The 24,854-nt window shown below is 35.3% G+C and overlaps 1 protein-coding gene across 6 annotated transcripts in view; it reads left to right on the forward strand.

Moving 5' to 3' along the window:
* The window catches only part of LOC150092956 (uncharacterized), a 511,183-nt gene that overhangs the window by 204,514 nt on the left and 281,815 nt on the right, over window positions 1–24,854 (forward strand). For all 6 annotated transcript variants that reach the window (XM_090414059.1, XM_090414064.1, XM_090414063.1 and 3 more), the window contains exons 3-4: window positions 3,518–3,719; window positions 15,077–15,129. In XM_090414059.1, coding sequence (XP_090270185.1) covers window positions 3,518–3,719; window positions 15,077–15,129 — 255 coding nt within the window. The remainder of the gene's footprint in view (window positions 1–3,517; window positions 3,720–15,076; window positions 15,130–24,854) is intronic.

Consider the following 24,854-nt stretch of genomic DNA (forward strand, 5'->3'; position numbering starts at 1 on the left):
AAGTGACTGCTTCCTTGGACAGAGGAAAAGTATACACAGTAATATACTTGGATTTCGCAAAGGCTTTTGATAGAGTACCTCATGATAGGTTGACAGTCAAACTAGAGCAGATGGGGTTGGATATTAGATTGGTGCATTGGATTGGCGACTGGCTATCTGTTGTGTATGGGGGGAGCGATATCCAAGAAAAGGAAAGTCACTAGTGGAATGCCTCAGGGGTTTGTTTTAGGTCCATTGCTGTTTAACTTCTATATTAATGATATTGGTGAAGATTTGGATGGAGATATTCAGTTGTTTGCAGATGATGCAAAGTTGGGACGAACCATAAAGAGTAGTGACGATGTTGTGGCCTTACAAGAAGACTTGAATAAATTGAGTGATTGGGCACGGAAATGGGGATGTGAGTTCAATGTTGCAAAATGTAAGGTTTTAAAATTTGGAAAACAAAGATGGGATGCAGAATTTATGCTTGCTGAGAATATATTGTTGAAGGTAGAGGAAATAAGAGATCTGGGGGTGATAGTGGATAAGGATCTAAAATTAAGGGGACACATCGCCAAAATTGTGAAGACAACACAAAGACTTCTGGGAATGATGTGGAGGACACTGATGTGTAGAAGTAGGGAAATTCTTGTTCCGTTTTATAAGGCTTTGATTAGGCCAGACATGGACTATTGTGTCCAGATTTGGTCACCGGGTTTTCAGAAGGATGAAGAGATGTTGGAAAGGGTCCAAAGGAGACTGACTAAGGTAGTTTCTGACTTCTGGAATGTCGAGTAAGAGGAAAGATTGAGAAGATGTAATTTGCACAGTCTGGTGGACAGGAGGAAGAGGGGAAGATATGACAGAGACAAGTTGGTAAGGGGTTGTTATAGGATCAATGTTGGAGAAGTTTTACAGAGAATAGTGGAAGATCAGGGGAGACCCAAAGGTCATCCCTGGAAACTGTATAAAGAGGGTGTGAGTAGGGGAGTGAGAGGCAGGTTTTTTTCGTGCAGAGTTGTGAATGATTGGAATGCCTTGCCTGAGAGTGTGGTGTCTGCAAGGAGTTTGAGTGTGTTTAAGACTGATGAGATGTGTGTGTGATAAAAGGACCTCCCAGATGAGTCTTTGACTCCATGATGTCTTGGGAAATAATAATAATAATAATATAAAAAGGGAAATAAAACTGAATGTGAGAATTATAGAGGAATTTCCCTACTGAGTGTTTATGGTAAGATTTATGCAAGTATACTTGAGAAATGGCTGAAAAATTGTGGAGGGGGAGCTTAGGGAAGAACAATTGGGATTCAGGCCAAATAGAGCTTGTCAGGATCAGATTTTCACTTTAAGACAAGTAGTTAAGACATATTGAGAATATACCAGGGATCTGTATTTAAGATTTGTAGATTTGGAAAAAGCATATGACAAGGTTCCAAGAGGAAAGTTGTTCAAAATGCTCCATTTATGTTGTGTAAATGGGACATTATATCAGATATAATTAGTGTATATTTGAGTTGTAAATCAGCAGTTAGAATTGACAGAGGTACAGGAAGATGTTGGAAGTTTTTCCACTTAGTTACGCTATAAATTAAAGATACAAAGAAATTATATACTTGGTTTAATCCTTTATCCAAGTGTAAGCAAACAAAATTTGCACCTGAAATATTTTCAGGACTGGAGCAACTCGTATATAGAAGTTAATGACTCCACATCACTTGCTTTAGTATCCCATAATGCATTATCCCTGCAATAAAGGTCGAAACCGGTCTGGGTAATGACCCTTATACATGTCCACAAGGATATGTGCTTTGCATTATGGGATATTAAGGCAAGTGATGCAATGTCCTTAACTTCTATATATGAGTTGCCCCAGTCTTGCAAATACTTCAGATGCAAACTTTGTTTGCTTACACTTGTATAAAAAAAAACCAAGTACAGTGAAACCCTGGTTGTTGAATTTAATTTGTTCCCGAAGGCTGTTCGGAAACCGAATTGTTCGAAAACTGAAACCATTTTCCCATAAGAATTAATGTAAAATGGATTAATCTGTTCCCGAACCCCAGATGATTGTTCATTTAAACCTTTACAACAGTACTTCATGCATAAGATCATATACAAACATAATGAAAATGCATAAAATCTTACATAAAAAGAATAAACACAATAAATAGATAAAATATACACGAAAATTGATCGCCTCTTTATTTTTGAGTATTGTACAGATCATTGATTTCGCCATACCGAACTGCATAGCAAGATCCGAGACATGAATGCCATTTTCATATTTGAATATGATTTCTTTTTTCATCTCTATCATGGTGGTTGTAACAACTTTTCTTTTTGCTTTGCTGCTATCACTATTCCTCTGCGGTCCCATGATGATGGTGGCTTAATTAATAATAATTTATGAAAAAAAAAAAAAAAACATAGAAAATCAAGAAAACTCACTGCAAATTCGAGCAGGTGTCTGCGCTGAATCTGTAAGGTGTTCCCACCTTACAGCTCAGCACGTGGTTGCCGTTTGCCTGTTTGGGAACAGAGGCGTTCGACAACTGAGGTTCCACTGTATATAATTTCTTGGTATCTTTAATTTATAGTACAGGAAGATGGTTTGGTGTTAAATCAGGCATGAGACAAGGGTGTACATTATCTTCACTATTTATTCATCTATATTGGATCAAATTATGAAAGAAAGTGGTAATAAACCTGATATCGAAATTGGAAATGTTAATCTCAGCTGCTTAATTTAAGCAGATGATGTTATACTTTTAAATAAATACAGGACAAGGCTGCAGGATTCCCTAACTAAAGTGAATAATTGCTTTAATCAATTTGATATGAAAATTAGCATTAAAAAAGATGAAGACAATGAAAATAGGCAGAAACTCTGAAAACACCAACTCCATTCTGAATGGAGAACCTATAGAACAAGTAAAACATTTCAGCTCATTAAGGCACAATTTTTAATGAAGATGACAAATTAAATTTGAAAATAGATAGCAGAATTAGCAAAGCTGATATGGGAGGAAGTCAACTGAATAAATTTATATAAAATAAGCGAGATCTTGGTCGAAACACTCAAATAGCTGTATACAAAATGGTGTCTAAACCAATTTTAATTTATGAATATGAGAGCTAGGTATAAAAAAAAATTTGATCGAAGACTGGAGACCACAAATATGAGAGTTTTGAGAAAGATTAGGTGACCAAACAGATGATATCAATGGCAGTATCATATTAAGAATGAGGATATCTGGAAAGAACTTGTTATTGGTAGAATTCAGAAACATGTTAGTAGAGCTAATCAGCTGTTGCATGTATGCTTGCATTTGATTTGTTACTAAGTTTTTATAATATTTTTAGATTTAAAATATGTTATTGTGAAATTCTCCTGTATTTTATAAACATATATATTGTTTTTTCAAAGTACTTCTCATTGCTTTTTGTTTTGCTTTTTTTTCCCTCCCAACTTTAAGCTGCAACATGAATGTGCAAGAATGAAAATTTCATGGCTCATTTTTATATTTACTTTTAGCTCAGAAATCTAGTCAAGTGAGTCCAAGATCATCAAAAGATGAAAATAGTGAAATTTCTATTGATGAAAATTCTAAACCAGAAAATGTTTCAGATGCTATTCGAGAAATTAAACAAGCTATTCAGCTGAGTAAAAGTATACAATTAAAAAGTACTCAGATCTGCCAATCTGATGTTTCTAATCAACCTGTTTGGATTCCTAGGTATGCTTTTTAATGTGTCGTTGTGTTTTTATTAGTTCATACCTGTTTAGAGGTCTATCCATAAAATAGGAAAAAAGTTGTTATTTGATGTTGTAATCTGTAAAAGAAATTTATTATCTCTAAATTACTATGAATTTTTCATGGAACATTTTTTTTTACTTCATAAACTTCATTTAACCATTCTTTTGATTTTATATTATAATTCACAAGAAATGTTCTTTCTCATTTGTTGGCATGATTATGATTTGATGAGCTCCTTAAGACTTTTTATATAGGCTACTTAGAGTGATATCTACTATTATTATTGTGCATAGTAAGCTCTAACAGTCGGCATCAGGACTTAACTTTGTGGTAGTTTTGCTTTTTTTTTTTTTTTTTTTCCCATCTGTATTTTATTCTAGCATAAGTAAACTGAAAGATTACATGACTGCCCAAACAATGTGATTCATTTTGTACACTTGTTGCAAAGTCAACTGCTCTCATTATACAAAAAATTAGTCAATTATTTACTTGTAATTTTTTATTAATATAAAGAGTGAAAGAGGGAGAATAAGAATCAAATTTTGTATGCAGATTCCATGAGTTCCTTAAGAATTTTTATAAGGGGCTCCTTAGAATAATATCTACTATTGTTACTATAGTACTCCTCTTAAGAAGTGCTTGAGGAGAACATGATGAAATTGTTTCCATGGGACAAAGATTAAGGATGTTAATAGTGCTGTAAAGAAGCACAGAGTGAAAGAGATGAAGATTATCTTGGCTGGTACTAATGATCTAGCAGATGACAGGAGTGTTATGTAAGAAGATATGAAGGAATTCTAGTACAAGCAAATAAAAAAAGTCTACTGCCACGGTGTGATAGATGCAAGCTGAGACAAAGAGCTATGATTGCAAATGAATCGATGCACAAGGTTGTGCAGGAGGAGTGGTGTAGAGTTTGTGGATATGTAGAATAAGTTTAAGGGATCAAAGGATTTATATAAGGTGAATGGTTTGCATTTGAATGAATTTGGAGTTAGGTGTCTTAAGAAAGTGTTGTTCAGCAAAAGTTTGGAAGTGCAAATTCAGGGAAACTAGAATGTTTAAATGGTGGGAATGCAGGTGAATGTGGGTCCAGGCAACCTAGATGTGAGTAAGTGGGAGAGTGATCCCATGATACTGAATGTAGCTCCTCAGGTTCTTAACGTTAGTAGGATAATCAGCACGAAGTGTGAGGGAGGTTGTGGGATGAAGGGGTATTGCAGTTTATGTATACTAATGCCAGAAGTCTTCAGATAGATGAGGAGTTTTTGACATTGGTTTGTCCAATTGACAAGCAGGGATATACTCAGAGATGGAATGCAAGTGATGTATTTTCATGGAAGACAGAGGAAACAGAATGGGAGGAGGGATTTTGCTAATGATAACAGAAGAATTGAAAAAGAGTAGAAATACCATGAACTCAAAAAGAGTAGAAATACCATCAGGAGTACATGGATACAGAGGGCAGTTCATTTGAGGCTATCTGATGTGAGACAGCTGGACAAAATATGTATAGTTAGTTGCTGCTATAGGCCAGGGGATATAAAGTAGAAAGTAGGTGGCATGTATTGGCACATTGGCAATGAGTGCAGGTCAAGTAATTATTATGAGGAACTTCAACTATGGGACATAGATTGGAAGAAGGAATGGTCACAGGAAAGGAAGCAAATAAAATTAATACAACCCCTAAAAGATAAAAGCCTCGAATGTGGTTGTCTGAAGCAATCTCATGTGAGAAGCCAGCAGGATGAAATATATACTTGAACTTGGTTATAATGAGCACCATGAGATTGACAAAATTTCCTCGTAATAACCATTACTCACTATATCAGTGATGAATTAAATCTACTTAAACCAAACATATTTAAACCTATTATTTTTATCAGTAAAACCTATTTTAATTTTTTTTTTATTCTCAGCAACCTCGATAAAACAAATAGGTTTAAAAAAAAAAAAAAAAAAGAAGTAATAGAGAGAAAAAATTACATACCTAGAATTACATACCTAGATATTATTTGCATGAATATGCTTGTATAAGCTACAATACACTTAATATTAAATGCAGTTTATTAGTCATAATTTTAACACCATATGCTTAATACTAAACACAGTTTATTTCTCTGTAATTAAACAATACTAATGAATAATAAACACTTTTTAAAAAGTCTTTTTAAAAACTGACATAACCTCATTATGCCAGTTTTTAAATCACTTGTTATATATGAGACTGTTGTTACATACAAATTTGTTGCATGTAAATTGCTTAGGAAATTTTTTATATTTGAGCCTTCAAGATCAGTCTATTTGAAAATCCAGCACTTGTTTATGTAGTGAACCATTGAAGTAATTTCATCAATGTTTGTAAGCTTGCACTTTCTAGATTTTTTTCCTTTTGGTTATGTTGTTTTCCAGTGCCAATATGTAAATATCTTTATTGTTCCACATTGTCAAGGCTGTTGAAGAGGAAAAAGAAAACTTTTTACAGCACTTCAAAATTTTTTGCACTATGTTCTAACTCATGAATACTTTTGATTTTTTTGTGGACCAAGAAACACTTTCTTTTAGTAGACGTGTTTCCAACAGAAGGGTTTCTCTTTGACTGAATTTACAGTCATAGCAGTGTTTTGGTAAAGTGAGGGAGGAGGGCTGGAAGATAGACACTGGAGAGATAGGTAGGGTTAGTCCCCAAGGATAAGATTAGGTTATAAACTGGCCCATAATCTGATGCTGGTACTGAGTTACTTCTTTCATTTTTACTGAGCTTTAAAAGTGAGCACTTGTATGGGAATATGCATAAATTGTTGGTATTGCAATGGACTGGAGGTTATATGCAGAATGTAGATGGCATGCATTACCAGATTAGTGTCATTAGTGCAGGTCAAGTAATTATTATGGGAAACTTTAACTATGGGGACACATTGGTTGGGAGGAGAAATGGTCACAGGAAAGGAAAGAAATGGAATTTATGTAGCATATGCTAATATGCTACATAAAATAATTACCTCAGACAACATGTAGTGGAGGGGACACGAGGTTTGAGACTGCTAAATCTAATGGTACTGTCGGAGAACTTAGCAGTAACTGATCTAGTCATGCTTCTTTTGCTTGGGTAAAGTGATCATGTAGTCTTGAATTGGGAGGTTGCCAGACATGAAGAATTTTTTGTTAAGAAAAGTGGAATTACAGAGAATGATGTGGAATTACAGAGCAGGTAATTACAACAAACTAAGGAGTTGGCTTAGAGCAGTGATGGCATAAGAATTAAAGGGAGATATGTTAGCAGTGCATGGCAGATGACCAATGGATATGTGAAGAAAGCAGTATCAGACTGTATACTGAGAGTCAAAAGGATGAATCAGGTAAGAGTTGGATGAATATTATCATTAAGTAGGAGTTTACTGACAAAGAAAAAAAAAAAAAGGTGATTATCAAGGCTATGAGCAATACAAGGCACAGGAAAGAAGGGTAACCTGTATGGTAAAAAAAGGCTAAAGCTAATTATGAGAGGAAGGTAGCTGATGAGGATAACATAAATCCTAAGGAGTTTTTTGCTATGTGGTGAGTAAAAGGAAGAATGACTGTGGAAGGATGACTGTAATGAGCAATGCTAGAGTAGGGAGATAACAGAAGCAAATGAAATAGTTGAGTTACTGAGTGATCATTCTGCAAATGTATATACCATCTAGGTGGAGATATTCCAGTGTTATAGAATTAGATGGCATATTAGCCTATGCATTATGAGTGTGTGTGCAAGGGAATTGGTACCTCCTCTGACCAAGCTGTTTAATTTGAGCCTCAGTGGAACGAGATCAAAATAGTTTCACTGCATACAGAAGGCTCCAAGACAGAAGTTGCAAATTGTAGGCTAATCAGTATCCCAAGAATGGTGGTTAAGGTATTGGAGAAATTGGTAAAAAACAGAATTCATGACTGGATAGACATGAATATGATGCATTATAGGAGGCAACATGGTTTTGTGAAGGGTGGGCCTCTACTTATTAATTTGTTTACTTTTTATAATAAAGTGACAGTTAGGTTGAATAAAGGAAATGGCAACTCAGTGATACCGCTGGACTTTGCAAAGGCATGTGACAGGATTCCACATGGAACTCTGTTTTATAAATGGATGTGAAGCTGATCATTTAGAAGAAGGTGGATGGATAGATAGACAGTTGACTGGTGTAGTACCGGAGAACTCAGTACGTGTTCCTTTGCTTTTAATTTATACATCAGTAATATAAGGAATGATTTAAGGGAGAAACATTCAGTTGGTTGCTGATGATGCAAAGCTGAGAAGAGTGATAGTCAATAAACTTGATATAGAGATCTTGTAGAATGGTTTATACTGGGCAAAGGCTGTTAGGTTAATGTGGCCAGGTACAAAGTCATGCACTTTGGGATGAAAAGATTACAAGTGTACTATATTAATAGAACTTAACTCCAGGAAATTGATGATGAAGTTTAGAGGACATATTGCAAAGGTGGTCTTTGCAATATGTTCTCTAAAGCAGGGATAAAGAATTTATTTCCTGTATGAGACTTTAATAAGGCTGCATCTGGACAGATCCGGCTGCCTTGACTCTGTAGGCTGAAGAAGTGTTGGAGAGAATCCAGAGTTGAGTATCCAAGATTGTGGAAGGTCTTTGGGATGTTCTGTATGAGAATAAATTGAAGATCAGTGTACTTCAAAAACTAGTCAATCAGAGGGTACATGATAGAAGATTTAAATTATTAAAGGGATTTTATAGCATTGACAATGAAGACATGTTTCAGTTCATGGGGGAAAGGAGCAGAACAAGAGCTAGATTAGAAACACTTCACTGGGATGGCTGTTCCAGAGAATAGATGGAGTTGAAATGAAGGAAGAAGAAGAAGAGGGGAAGCAGTTTCAGCAGATCTTAAGTTAAAAGGATGTTGGGCAGCTGCTGCTCAATGCTTTAGCAGGATGAGTGGAAAGTAAAGGATTGAATGATAGATATTGGTACAGTGGAGCAGCACTCAAGAGACATAAGGCTAAAACTGACAATGTGTGAGATAGGGTTATATGAGCCAATGAGGAATCACTCATCAGCCAGACTGACCTTTTCCACAGAATCAAGAACTTTTAGGAAGATAATTCGTATACTGCTCTAAATATGGAACTTTTTTCCAAGTAATCAGGTCTCCATCAAGCACAGTGGTGATCTCACACTGGACATGAAATTATCCAGCACACATCACAGATAAAAAAAATTCCATGTATGATAATTATTATTATTATTATTACGGGCAGCTCCAAGGAATCCTTAAACTCGTCGAGGGAGGCCCAACATCATGTCAAGAACAACTATTCAACATTCACACAGTATCTATCATACTTCACCTTGAGCTCATTTGCAGTCATTGCACCCACAACAGACTCTGGCAGCTTATTCCACTCATTTACCACTCTCCAAGTAAAAATACCTAGCTCTAACACCCTTGCTAATCACACTCTTACCACGCTTCCACGGATGGCCCCCTAGTCCTCCCACTACCTATTCTCAAAAATATCTTCTGAATTAATCTTATAGAAACCCTTCAGTAATTTGAATGTCTCAATCATACACTCCTTTTCTCCCTATCAAAAAATTTGAGCTGATTTTGCCACTTTTGCAATGTGTCCCCTAAACTTCAACTCCCTATCCACCAACACTCCCAAATCCCTGGCCTCGTCAATCTCCTGGAGTACAGTTCCACCAATGTGATATACTGGTGCTAATCTTTTCATACCAAAATGCAAAACCTTACATTTTTCCACATTAAATTGACATCCATTCTCCTTAGCCCAGTCCTCCAAACTATCCAAATCATCCTGCAAAATTTTGACATCCTGAGTATTCACTATTGCTCTACATAACTTTGCATCATCCGCAAATAGGTACACAGTTCCTCTCAGATCCTTTCCTATATCGTTAATGAACAAATTAAACAGTAGCAGTCCAAGAACAGAGCCCTGCAGCACACTACTAGTCACAGGCGTCTTTTGGACTCTACTCCTGAATAAACCACTCTCTGATATATCTCCATCAACCACCCTCCTATCCATCTCACCAATCCTATATCCATTCTAATATGCTGCAGTTTACTGATTAGAATTCCATGTGGTATCCTATCAAAGGCTTTAGCAAGGTCCAGTAGAATCACTGTAAACCCGTTACCCTTATCCAGGTCAGCTGTCACTGTGTTATTGAATGTGAGCAAGTTACTGAGACATGATCTACCCTTCACAAAACCATGGTGTATCCCCCATAGAGTATCCCGTTTTCATCTATTCAATCTTGTATTTTCATCTTGACTATTTTCTTCAAGACCTTGACAACAATTCCTGATATGCTGATCGGCCGGTAATTTTCTTTTCAACAGCAGTCTTGGAACCTCCTTTATGCAGTGGAACTATTTTCCCCTCTTTCCACTCCCTTGGGACTAACCCAGACCCAAGACTCAAATTAAACAAAATGGTCAAAGACACTGACAATTCTTTAGCCGCTTCTTGTACAACACAAGCTGGTATACCATCCAGTCCCACAGATGAATTGACATTGAGGTTTTGTAATAGACTATTCACCTCCACTTCATTCACCACAATTCCCGTATAAGCTGTTGGTTCTTCCATTTCTGCAGTGTCACCACCTGGATGATATACTCTTGCAAAGTGCTCACTCAGTAATTCTACTATATCAACTGATTCGGTTACCTCCCTACCATCGGCATTCTTTAAAATCAATCTGCCGCATACGTTTTTTCTTTTACTTGCAACATATCGAAAAAACTGTTTTAGCCTGCATGGGCTAATGTTCTTTCATAATCCACTTTTGCTTTTCTTACCACACTTGTTACCCTTCTGGCGTGAGCTTTATGCCGTTCATGTGCCTGCAGGTCACCTTTCTCCTTAAATTCTCTCCACAGTTGTTTCTTTTTTTGCAGCTCAAGCTTAATGGTTTTATTCATCCATTTAATCCCTACTTGATTTATTATTCGGACTCTAGGTATACAGTCAGCCATTGCCTCTTGCAAAAACGTCTGAATCGCCTCCCATGCACTATCAACATCCAGCCCTTGCAGTTTTACATGCCATGGCACTGAACCAATCAGTCTCCTAAGCTTGTCATACTTACCAGCCCGATAATTTCACATGTAGTCTGTCTTAATTGTAAATCCCATACCTTTAGCCAGCTCCCAAGTCAAGACTCTATGATCACTCACCAATTGGTGGCAATGTGGTCATATTCCTTACAGCCAAATCCTCAGATGCAATTACTAGGTCAAGCACTCTTTGACCCCTAGTATTTTCTATTACATGCTGTTGCAGATAGTTATCCCTTAATAACCACATAAAACCTAATTCCTTCCTCCCATGTGTCCTCTCCTCCCTCCAATCAATGCTACCATAGTTGAAATCTCCCATAATAATTACCCTCCTTCCACTCATTTCTTCTATTTGCTTATGCATACTATCTCCACCATCTTTTCCATCACCTGGTCTATAGCAGCACCCAATTTTATATTTTGTTCTGCTAGCCTCAATCTCACACCAAATGGCCTCAAATGTGCTCTTTTCTCTATCCTGCAATTCAACTTCTATTCTCCTTGGTTGCAGCTCATCAGCTATCATCAATAATACTCCTTCCCCATTTTATTCTCCCTGTCATTCCTGAACACACTATACCCCTCACATTCAATCCCACTAGCTATATCATCTTCAGTCAGCCATGTTTCACTAATGCCAATAACCTGTGGTCTGGAAGTGCCAACCATGGCCAAAAATTCTTCCTTCTTGTTCCTAATACTCCTAGCATCAGTATACATGAATTGCCGACCCCCCCCCCCCCCCCCCCCCCCCGTTAGCCTCATCCCTACCTTGATGCCTTATACTAACTATCCCATTCTGATTTGTTGTCCTTAATTGCTCGGGCATATTATGCTCATTCATGCACTCAACTGCCTCCCTAAGGTCTGCATATCTACTCCCCCCCACTAATAAATCTAGTTGCTCTAATTCTGCACATCCACTTCATTTAACAACACTTTTTCAAGTCTCCTTACACTGAATCCATTCAAATTCAAACCATCCATCTTATATAGATCCTTTCGCCCATTGAACTCACTCCACACGTCCACAAATTCCACACCACTCATCCTGCATAACCCACGCATAAAGTCATTTGCAATTATGGCCCTCCTTCTAAACTCTTCACTGTCATACCATGGCAAAAGACTAATCATCCTAACTCTCTCACTCTTCTCTTTTGCTACCTCAAACAATTCATTCAGGTCCTCTATCATTTCCATTTTATCTTCTTTCAAATCATTCATACCTGCCAGCACTATCATTAATGCTTTTGCTTTTGCTCCCTAATAGACTCGTTTGCGTCCTTAATGGTCGCACCAGGTTGGTACGATTTTGTCAAATTCTCTACTATCACACCTCATACTAACGAATCTCCATACAGCACTTGCTCCTTCATTTTGTTTACATTCACAATCATACTCTTATTTTTCCTATCATACTTTTTTTTATTGGCTGGTACACTCGGTAGACATTTGTGCATACACTCCAGCTGTCACTTTGCTCTATGTATCGCTCCGTTCAACAATGCGATCTCACTCATTGCATCTATCTCATCTTTTTTATTATCTGTTATAGCATTAATTTGCTCTGTATACCTTCATTCACACTTTCTACATTCTCTCCCTCACAGCTCTCTGGTACAACCTCACAATTTCTTATCCTATCGCTATTTTCTACATTCTGAAATTTGACAAAAATATCACACTCACGACCTGAAACACACTTTAATTCCTCATTTTCCTTACATTTTCTACACACATTCACTCCATTATCATTATCTAACCATACTCCAACCTCTCTCCACAAAGCATACATTTCGCATAATGATAAGGAAAAATGGAATCCAAAAATAACCTAGCACCAGTTAACTTTAATCCCAAGGTTTCTGATAGTAATAGAAAGAGTGAGTATGGGAGAATGATCTTGGTTTCAAAAAACGACAATTGTAAGCTAATATTAGCAGAAGATTATAGTGGAAATTTTTTTTCCACTATAAACACAGCAAATATTTTTCAGTGTATTGCATGTTGAAGGAATATTCAGTATGGTAGTATAGAAGAACATATGATACTGAACTTTGAACCTGAAGTATTTGGGATATTAATGTTGTATTGGATATTTCTGTGTATTGAGTGTGTAAAGGGACTAACAGTATCCTTGACTTTGTAGTCATTAAAAGTTATGTAATAGCATTCTGGGAAGGGGAGGGCTGTAGTGATAGAAAGATAGTAACACTGGATAAGAGTTAAGCATTCCGTTAATCCTGCTCTTTAGACCAAATATGAAACTTTTTTTTTTTAAGTACCACTTCACCCTCCACTAATTATGCATGGTGGCAAAATACATCTGCAGTGTCACTGAATTAATTCATGGTGAAGATGTTGTGAATGTATGATAAAATGGAATGATCTCCCATGATGAGTGTAATGGCTGTATAATACTCACTGTTTATGATATTTAGTATCAGTCTCAAATATGTACGAGGTGACAGAATGTATAATGTGCATATTGCACATCATTGCCATGTGTAGAGTAGAGAGTTACTGTTAATCATAATAATTAACTGTAAATAATGAGCTAAGTGTTGTATCATTAAATCTTAGTCTTTCAAATCACTCAACATTTATTAATTAAAATGTAATGTAGTAAATTAATTTATTTAGTTATTGTTTCAATTGGCCAGTTTCCATAAAACAGAAAAGGGGAAATGTCAATTATATATTACTGTAACTTTGATCTGGTTGGAGGAATTTAATACAATTTGGGATTTAAGATAAACACAAGATATCTCTGTGGTTGAATTTTAATTTCAGTCAGTGGATTTTTTATTGGCAAAATTTGGCAGGAACAGTTTAAAATTATATTAATTATTCTATATTAAGTATTATTTCCATATTAAGAGGTTTCGACATGCTCATCAAGGTTTCAAAGGAGGTGGGGGGGGGCTTTGAATGATGTGAAAATTCCACTCTGAACAATTTCACCCAGTATTGTGTGTAAAATATATGAGCCTTCCAACTCTAATTTGGCATAATGCATAGAGCACAGGACACTAGTTTTCATTATTAAAATGACAAGATTGCTTGATAAAAGATTTTTTTCCATCATAATTTTATTTTATTATTTATTTATTTATATCTGCTATAATTGAACCATTTTAATTTGTAAAACAATTCAGAATGATAAGTTACACAGTAATTTCCAGTGAAAATTTTGAACCCTGGGTTCAACACTAATAGATTAAATTTTGTTTTCCATTATAATTCCATTTTTATTGGCAACACAATTGGCAACGATTATTGTTATTATATGATATTCATGGAGTCCAAGGACTCATTGCAGGAGGGCAACATATACTGCCTTTGTACTATATTATGGCATCTACCATCCACTAAAATAATTTTTTCTGTTAATGGCATGTGTACTCTTCTGATATGCTTGTATGTAGAATGAAATATCTGAGTTTCTTTGTGTGTGTGTGTGTGTGGGGGGGCAATATTGGTAAATTATTATAATTCCCCTCTGTCATGAACAATTTTAATAAACTCGATATTTACGATTACTATTAAAATTTGAAATATTTTTAATTGGACTGTTTCCATTGGCAAAGTAAGACAAAACAATTTTTTTTTTTCTACGTGCATAATTCCAAAAATGCTTCCAGGTTTAATTATGATAATGAATAATAATATCCCATACAACAATATCATTATGAAAAACACCTTTCTTGATGGTCTATAATCATTTCCTTATTTGTTACTAATATTTAAAATTTACATGAGAAAGAAGCCATGCCATTCCATTCGTTGTTTTTGTTGAGTTTCTGTGATTGTAAGCTACTAATCAATTTAATATTTTAAATTTTCAAAATACATACTTTAAGTACATCAAGTCATTTTACTGTATCTATGTTATACTTCAACTTACATAAGAATTACATGATATCTGACGTAAATTGATCATAGTTCTGCCTTTCTGAGTAGGTTGGTCTACCTCTTCTTTTGGAAATCTTATTTCTTCTATCCTAGATGTTTCTCTTTTGCCATTCTGACATATCAGTATTCTCAATACCCAACATGTGCAGAAGGTCACTGTATTTTTTTTTCTTATGCAATGCCATGTTCAAGTAATTATTGAAGGAATATAAGTTTGTATTTTTTTTTTTTTTTATGATATAGTGATAATGATTCATTTTAGAACATAAAAATAAGCAAACTGTATATCTGTGTGTTTGGTTCTTTTATAGACTTTCACAAGATGGTAATCAAGAATGCCATGCAGAAAGAGGAGCTGATGATGGTACATTTGATCTGTTTTTATTTTGTCATAATGTTTTAATATATATACAACTATTGACTTGGTATCATTTTTGATAACATAGTTTTTTAAATGATATATTCAGTTAATGAAAGTGACTTAGTTACACTATCTCACCACTTTTTGAAATGTAGTAAACTGCACAGAATCTGATCTCGAAATGAGGCAGAATTGTTTCTTGAACTGCTGAAAGGTTGTAATCATTAGCAAAACAATGTAAGGATGGCTATTCTAAAGAAAAGAGCATGGTAGATGGATTAAAAGAGGATGATTGGAATTTTATTTTATAAGTTTGAACTGCTTCAAAATTACCAGATAAACAGCTGTGAGAATAGTATTCTAAAGGTGGTCAAATTTGGAATTTATATTGTTAGGGGGTAGAAAATGAGAAATAGCATGTTGAATGAAAGAGGATGCTTTTTTTTTACTGAGGCTGTGGAGATTATAGGTGTGATATGTTTGTGCCAGGAAAGGAAAGAGTAGAAGCGCAAGTCAGCCAAAGAAGATAAATCTGATCGTGATCAGAGATCTGGCTGTTATTGGATATAAGGAATAGTGAAGCAAGGTCTTTCTTACAAAAAATAAGACAGGATGGTGTTTAAAACTGTTTAAGATAGTGGTTATGGAAGATCTTGAAACATTAATCATTTAGATACCTGTTCATTAAATGAAGAAGGGGATAGAACATATATTAATAGGAACAAATTAAAAGAGGATGCAGAAACAATTATCACATCATGGAAGGGAGAGTAGAAACAATAGTCATAACATTTGATATAGTGGGCATCTACTTGTTGTGATATCACTTTTGATAACTGTATCAATACAATCTTTCTTTAGGAACACATTAAAAAAATATTATCAAATCTTAACTATGATTTTATGAGGCAAGCAATGTGTCTCTCCCTTCCCCAAGTTGAAATAAATGAAATTTGATACTGCTCATTATAGACATGTGCTTGGGAAAAGAAACATAAAATACACACATGAACACAGTGGAAAAACATTTAATTAACTGTAATGAGGTATATAGATATTTTGGGTTTAAGTTTCTTAAACCATCATCAGTTAAACAGAATAGAATCGGGAAATTTGAACAACTACTTAGGGTGATGGAGAATGGTATCTTTTTCATGTGCATTTGCAAGAAATCTATGTAAATATAATACTAATGGATCTGAAATAGGTAGGTGTGTATGTAACTATTATTTAAAAAAAAAATACTGGCAGTTGATTTTTCACTTGGTTAGACTATATAATAAATTTAGTTTAATCCTTTATCCAAGCAAACAAAGTTTGCGCCTGAAAATATCTTCAGGACTTCAGAAAATATCTTAATGCACAGCAGTATACATGTCCGCAAGGAGATATGCTTTGCATTATGGGAGATACTGAGACAAGGAGTGATGAGAGCTTGGTCCATTTTTGCTTGGAGTTGCCTGGTGTTGCACTACCTTTTTTTCCTGTTGGCAACTCCTATAGGTAAATATGACCTCTCCTATTGCTTCTGCCTTAGTATCTCCACGTTTGGGTCTGCCTCCCACTGACGAGACCTCAATAAAAGTTGAAACCAGTCTGGGTAGTGGCCCTTCCCTTAATGCATAGCAGTATACATGTCCACAAGGAGATGTGCTTTGCATTATGGGAGATACTGAGACAAGGAGTAATGACAGCTTGGTCCATCTTTGCTTGGAGTTGCCTGGTGTTGCACTACCTTACTCGAGCCCTGAAGATATTTTCAGGTGCGAACTTTGTTTGCTTACACTTGGATAAAGGATTAAACTAAATTTGTTAAAAAAAAAAAAAAAAACTGTTAACAATTTTCACATGGACAATCTGTCAATGGAGAAAGAACTTAGCATTTTCTAAAGAAAGCATGACGTTCAAGTTTAAAATAAAAATGGTAAATCATCAAATTTGCAGGAGCAATTGTGCAGTAATTTAGCATTATCTGAACAGCCTTCGGTTAGTATTGGTAATTGAATGTTCAGCAAGGTCAGATTTATGACATTTTTTTGGATTCATTATAGGATTAGTGTTCAGAAATGTGTGTAATAACAGATTGACCTATTTGATCAAAGTAAATTAACTTGCACTTGTGTGGCAAAATGTGTGGAATTGAATAGACTCGAGGTAGCAGTAAAGGCCATCCTCTGTCCTTAGTAGATGGCAACAAGAGAGCTAAATTGATTAATAGGTTTAAATGTGGTTGAAATATGAAATTTCCTCAGGATATGAGAAACACATTCAGAAGCACCTGATGTAAGCGATGGAAATTCTGTGGAAGTCATCTCTTCTTGTGGAAGTAGGAGAAAATGGCTGATGATTTTCAATAATTTTTTAATCATAACCATCAAAAAAATTTGATGGTTTAAAATTTGTTTTTTTGAATAATTTTGGATGAAGAAGAAAAATATGTTATTATGGTATTATTAAATTCCATAATATGGCATTTAATAATGCTATATTTCTGTGAGGAATGATGCACTGATTTGTGATGAATATATAAGAATTGTTTGTGGTAGACTAAGGAACCATCCATTTTTCATTTTAAAAAAGGACATCAAGGAAGAACATAGTTCCATTTGTTTCTGTTTCCAAGGTAAATTTGATTCTGTGATGAAGACTGTTTATCTTTTGTAGGAAAACATCTAATTACTAACATGATTCATTCCAGATTGCAAAAATGTTGTCCATGTAATGAAGCCAAAGCAAAGTTTTGAATCAAAAGTAGAGATATTTTTCTTCAAAATGTTCTAAATAAAAGTTTGCCAGAGTTTGGGAGACCCATTGCAGCTTCTTCAGTTTGTAAAGCTTTCTATTCCAGCTGAAATATCTGGAGTTCCACAATGTGCGATGGAAATTTAGAAGATAATAGTTCTAAGATGTCATTTTGAGAAATGTTGCTGAAGATTGAGGTAGTGTAGAAACTGGTCGTGAAATCAGAAGCGTCATCAGAAATATGTTATTATGGTATTATTAAATTCCATAATATGGCATTTAATAATGCCATATTTCTGTGAGGAGTTATGCACTGATTTGTGATGAATATATAAGAATTGTTTGTGGTAGACTTAGGAACCATCCATTTTTCTTCCAGTTTTTGAAATATATTAGAGGCATTCTTTATAGAAGAGAAAGAGCAGTCAGTAGAGGAAGTGAAGAGATTTAGAGAAAAGCTTTGAAATTTTGTAAGTTGGGCTATCTATAGAATTCACAACTGGTTGTAGAGAATGTCTCGACTTATGACATTTAAGAGGACCATAAATCCTAGGTGGTTTTGCATCATAGGTTCTAAGCCTTTGAAAAGTATCGGGATCTAGGGAGATTACATTATTTAATAAAGAATTATTTAATAAATTCAGCTGGCTATTAGTTGGATCCCTACTAATTATGATGTGTGTTTCTGTCTCATAAGAGTACATCTATTTTACACTTATGTTCATAGGAATCTAACACAAAAATAATATTACCTTTGTCAGTTTTTGTGATGGTAAGATTTTTGTTAATACATGGACTACGTAAAGCTTTTAATTCTGAGACAGGGATGTTGAGATATGTGGTTTTAAATTATAAATAATTTTGGCAACCTCAAAACAATTTATTTCTATTGTCATAGGAGAGTTGGGATATATTATGTTCTACATTACATAGAAAATTTAAATAATGAAAATGTTTTGGAACAGTTACAAATTTTTGAAGCCTCAAGTACATTAAATGCATGCATTAAATCCAGGTTATCAAGTCCATGTTAAGGGATGACTGGAGAGATTGATAAGTCACTTACTACTTTTGAGAGAAACTTGTGACATGAAATTAAGAATTATCTACATGTTAGCACAAGAAAAGTATATTTAATATATTGCCAGATATTTCAGCTTGAAAATAACAAACTATCATCAGTGGCTTGACAGAAAACAGTTTTTTACAAGGTAGATTGCAAACAACTGATCATTCAAAATTAGAATGAGCCACTTGATGTTACATCATTAATCATGATATCATTTCACTGAAGAAAGGTAAACATAAGAGTGCAGAATAAATTACATGTATAAATTACAATGTCATACTAAAGATATCATTAGATACATGTAGTATCTAGAAGGTCTTAATTAAAAATAATAATAATATGTTATTCAGATCAAACTTTCCCATATTTTTGACAAGGATAGGCAGTCATTCCGATTTAAGTTAGGGTGGTGAAGTAAGGCCTCAGCACCCTCTTTGAGTAGGTGTTCGAATTTACACTGGCATCTTTGTAGAAGGCGAGTTTTGGACCAGAGAATGTTGTGGTGTGTCTTTATTCTGTGTTGTGCCAATTCAGACTTTTCGGATTTGTCATGAAGAATATAAGATTGATGTTCTTGTATTCTTTTTTTCTATGGAGCGTCCACTCTGTCCAAAGTAAGAAAGATGGCAGTCACATGGAACTTGGTATGCACCAGGAAAAGACATAGTCGAGTGTTTATTTTTAGATGAGAGGAAATAAGTGGATATTTTATTAATTGGAATATAAGTAGCTGTTAGATCATATTTCTTCAAAATTCTTGAAATTGGTTCTGAAATTCTAGAGATATATGAGATTGGAACTTGACGTATTGATTCTTCGTTGTTTTGGTTTGGCTTGTAGGAGTCGAAGAGATGTTGTGTAGTCTTTTTGGAGAAGACATTTAATTTCACGTATTGTTGTTTGATAGTAGAAAGTTCTTTCTGTAAATGATGGGGAGTTGAACAATTAGTTCTAGCTTGTTATACTACATCTGTCTAATGATAATTATATCATCATTTTTCCCTTTGTATATTAGGCTCAAAAGGCTTGCCATGGCTAAGTAACTTGACTTTTGGAAACCTAATTAGTTCTCAGATAGGGTAGGCAACCTTATTTACACATTGTATTATTATTGTCAATTGCATGAGTTTTTCAGACCAGTTTGCAAGTTTTGAGAGGAAAAAACCTACCACTCTTCTGAAATTGGCTAAATTACCTTAATTTGAAAAGCCCTGGTAAATATTCTTTGTCTTAGATAGGATTCAAACCCAGATCTTTCAAACATGTTTGATGATGCCTGACTGAGCTATAGACTCATATTTGGTTAGATTTGTTTTTGTTTATAGTTAGAGAGAGAGAGAGAAAAACAAAATTTCAACTTTTCTTCTCATCTTAGGACTTATGAGGGATAGCAAGATATATAATTTATTATTGTTATTATTATTATCCTAAGATCCTGTGGAGTCACAGACTTATATAGGAGGTCTCTTTGGTCATACACACAGCTCATCACACATTCAAAACCTCTTTCATTCAGCTTAAACACATTCAAATCCTCTGCAGACGTCACTCTCAGGCAATGCGTTCCAATCATTCACAACTATCCATGCAAAAAATCTGTTATCACTCCCTTGCTCACACCTTCCAGGGATGACCTTTCGTTCACCATTTTATGAAAAACTTTAGTGTTAATTCTGTAATAACCCCTTACTAATTTGTATGTCTATATCATATTACCCCTCTTCCTCCTATCTAGTAGACTGTGCAAATTGCATCATCTCAACCTTTCTTCATAATTAACATTCCAGAGATTAAAAACTATTTTGGTGAATCGCTTCTAGATCCTCTCCAATTTGGGTAGCACTAGAGTTAAAAAGACAAATTCTCAGTCAATAGGCTGCAGTCATAGAGTACATATAGACTGCATACTTAACAGACAAGTCTGTTTTGCGATTTTGGAATATTTGGACACTTTTTATTATTAAAAGCAAATTTCAGTGGTTCAATGTTATTTCTTAAATTGGTGTACTGTTTATCTGGTTATCACATTCATGCAAAAAAAAAAAAAAAGTGGGTGATGCTAATGACTGTTTCCAATGACAGCAAAACTAGAAATCTTTTATGGATTTGAATATTGAAACATCATTGGCTGAGCTGAATATCTGGTTCTTCTGCACTGATTTAACATTTTATTATTTAATTTATTATTTTTTTGTTAAAATATAACAAAAAAATAAACATCTTTCTGATGTTTAGATGACAGAAGCAGAAGAAATAGTTGAGTTACTAAGTGATCACTTTGCAAGGGTATTTCATCCAGGTGGTTACTTTGCAGTTACTGAGTAACAAAGAGTGATGTGAGAATTTGAGGTATTCAGTATATTGAAAAAATATCAGTGTGAATACAGCATTGGGCCTGAATGGTATATCAGCTTGTGTGCTACAAGAATGTGCAAGTGAACTGGCAGTGCCTGTGACAAAGTTTTTTAATTCAAGTCTTAGCTCTAGCATGATTCCAAGGGAGTGGAAAGAGGGTAAGATAGTTCCATAAAGGTGGCTCCAAGACAGAAGTAGCAAATTACAGACCAATTAGCATCTCTGGAGTGGTGGTTAAAGTATTGGAAAAGTTGGTTAAAAGTAAATTCAGCAATGGGTGGATAGGAATATGATATTCTAAATTTAGGGGGACATGGCTTTGTAAAGGTAGGTCCTGCCTCAGTAATTTATTCACATTTTATAATAAGGTGACATTGGAACTGGATAAAGGAAATGGCTGAACTTTGCAAAGGCATTTGACAGAATATCGCATGAAAAACTATTACATAAGTTGGAGCAAATGGGAATGGATATTTGGCTGGTGGCATTGGATAGGAAGGTAGCTGATAGATATCAGAAGGTGCTGTATGGCAGTATGATATCAAGGTGGAACGAGGATGATTAGTGGAGTGTCCCAGGGCTCTGTACTAGGACCACTACTCTTTAATTTGTACATTAATGATATAGTGGAAGATTTGAGTGCCAGGGGGAGGTGTTCACTGATAATGCAAAACTGGAGAGGGTAATAGTAGTAGTTGATAAAGGTAATGTTAGATATCTTACAAGATGATTTAAATAAATTGGTAGTGTGAACAAAGGACATTGGTTGTCAATTTCATGTTGTAAGATGTAAGGTGATGCACTTTGAGATGAAAAGAATAATTATGTACTTCATATCATATTGATGGTACTAGTTTACAGGAAACTGATGAGGCTAGGAATCTGGGGTGATGGTGGATAGAGATTTTGAAACTGAGAGGACATATTGCAAGAGTTGGCAAAATAGCTCAGAGATGTTGAAGAACACATTGACAAATAAAGATAGAGAGGTGATTATCCTTCTTTATAAGGCTATGATTTGGCTACGTGTTGACTACTGTGTACAGATTTGGTCACCTGCATTTCTTGGGGAATCTGGAAGTGGTAGAGAGGAAGGATTGTTCAGAAACTAGTGACATGTCTATGGAATGTTCTCCTATCAAGATAGATTGAAGGTGTGTGGGTTCAGAGTTTAGCTGACAGACAGAGGAGAGGAGGGATTCTATAAGATTGACACAAAAGAAAATTTTCAATAAATGGGCAGTAGGGGGGGAAAACAAGGGGTTACTCTTGGAAGTTGTCTAAAAGTGTGGTTAGTAAGGGTGTGCAGAGTAGGTTCTTTACTTGGAGAGTGGTGAATGAGTGGAATGGATTACCAGGAGGTGGTTGTAAGCTAAGCACCCCAAAAATTAATGAGTTTAAGGAGATGTATGATGGGTCCATGCAGTTAGCCGAGTGGCTATGCACTTTGCAACCATATGCCTGAGAAAGGAGTGTCCCGGGTTCGATTCCCATCGCTGATGGGAGGAGCTTAGGATCTTTCTCAGACATAGCCAAGTTAGCCGGTCTTGGGTGTGGACTGCAGGGTTTTTCTCCCCAGTTTATCTGGGATTTTTCATCCTGCAAGCAGACAAACTGGCCTTGAGAACTCAATGCTTCTACAGACATAGGATACACCGGGAGGCATAGGGCTAACCACCTTATCCTTATGTACAGTTGTGCTTAAATGAATAGAAAACCCTTGGCAGTGCAAAGTAAAAGAGGGTAAAAAAGGAAGAAGAGGAAATGTATGATAGATATTGTGTTAGTGGATAGTGTGGGTCTCTTGCAATGAGTCTTTTGACTGCATGGAATACCTGTATATAAATAATAATAATTTACTCTTATGTTTATTGTTGATATATACTTTCTTAAGAAAGGAAAGGTCATGAAGATTTTTTTAACATGTCCCTTAGTGAAATATTCTCTGTATTATAGCAACGTGAAGAATCAATTTAGATGACTATTAGGAAAAAAAAAATTTGTTCCCATTACTTGCCAATCAAAAATTTGCTGCTTACCATGACATATGACTCACTGTTGCTGTGCAAAAGGATCAAAAACTGAGACTAATGGATGAGGGATAACATGCAGAAAAGGAAGCATGGACAAGGCTATGGAATTACAATGAGGAAAGCTGATATGCACAGTATTTGGCATTCCAAATACTGTGAACATCAGTATTTGAAAGCAAATATCCTGATTATGAAAAGGTCTAAGGTGAGGATAATCCAATATTCTGGTGGATAGACGGAAAAGTTGTGTTGACATCACTGATGAATAACAAAAAGCTTAGCATGTCTTCTAGCCCAGTCAGTGCAATTAGAGAAGGCAGCCATTTTGAGTTAGGAACATTTTGACTAGTTCTAAGGAGGAAATGACTTATCAGAGGGCAGAGAGAGATTATCAGAAGTTTGAAATCAATAAAAAACAGCAAATGAATGCAACAAATTGGGCTTAAATAGATAATGAAGAAGGGGAACTATATTTCCATGTTTAAATTTCCATAGCTGTTGCTATTATTCATGTCAAAGTTTCTGGAACAGAACATTGTGTAGTCAAAACTATATAGTGTCTGTAGTTTTCTGTTCCAGAAACTTCAACATGAATAAAGGGGACTATGTGTTTGACATTTTCTGAAAAATGCCAAAAATTCATATATACTACATTTTTTATATTAGGAATCACATAAAATATAGGTTGATGTTTGATTGAGATCTGTGTAAATGATGGTTGTGCAAGTATTTTATGTGGTGTTAAGGTGGCGAGTCTTTTGTGAAGTGTTTGTACAAATTTTTGTCATTTTTGTATATATATATGTTAAAAATACCAAGAATTTTAAACCTGGTTTTACTCCATTTCCCAAGTAAGCAAACAGACAAACAAGTCAAGTTTGCGCCTGCAAGTGATGCAAGTCTAGCTGATCCTACAGGTAGTGCAAGACCAAGGCAACTTGTGGTAAAGGTGGCATAAGCTGTGATCACTAATCTTAATATTTACCCTTAATGCCAAAACACATCTCCAAGAAGGGGATGTATGATGTTTTGTATTAAAGCAAGCGGCCACTACCCAGACTGGTTTCGACCTTTATTGAGGTCTCATCAGTGGGAGCCAGGCTAGAAATACCAAGATCTTAGTAATACAGAGCTTATAAGTATTTTACCAGAACAAGTTACTTGGGAAATGGAATAAAACCAGGTTTAAAATTCTTGGTATTTTTAACATTTATCATACCCAAGGTAAAATACTTTCTACATTTATATCTCCTCCTGAGATTTTTATTTAATAACGTTAAAACACCTTATGGTAACTTGTTCTGGTAAAATACTTATAAGCTCTGTATTACTAAAATATTGGTATTTCTAGCCTGGCTCCCACTGATGAGACCTCAATAAAGGTCAAAACTGGTCTGGGTAGTGGCCCCTTGCCTTTAATACAAAACATCATACATCCCCTTCTTGGAGATGTGTTTTGGCATTAAGGGTAAATATTAAGATTAGTGATCAGAGCTTATGCCACCTTTACCACGAGTTGCCTTGGTCTT

Source organism: Typopeltis vanoorti, chromosome 24, assembly GCF_054136105.1.
Source record: "Typopeltis vanoorti isolate ZY-2024b chromosome 24, IOZ_Tvanoo_1.0, whole genome shotgun sequence".
Lineage (NCBI taxonomy): Eukaryota > Metazoa > Arthropoda > Arachnida > Uropygi > Thelyphonidae > Typopeltis > Typopeltis vanoorti.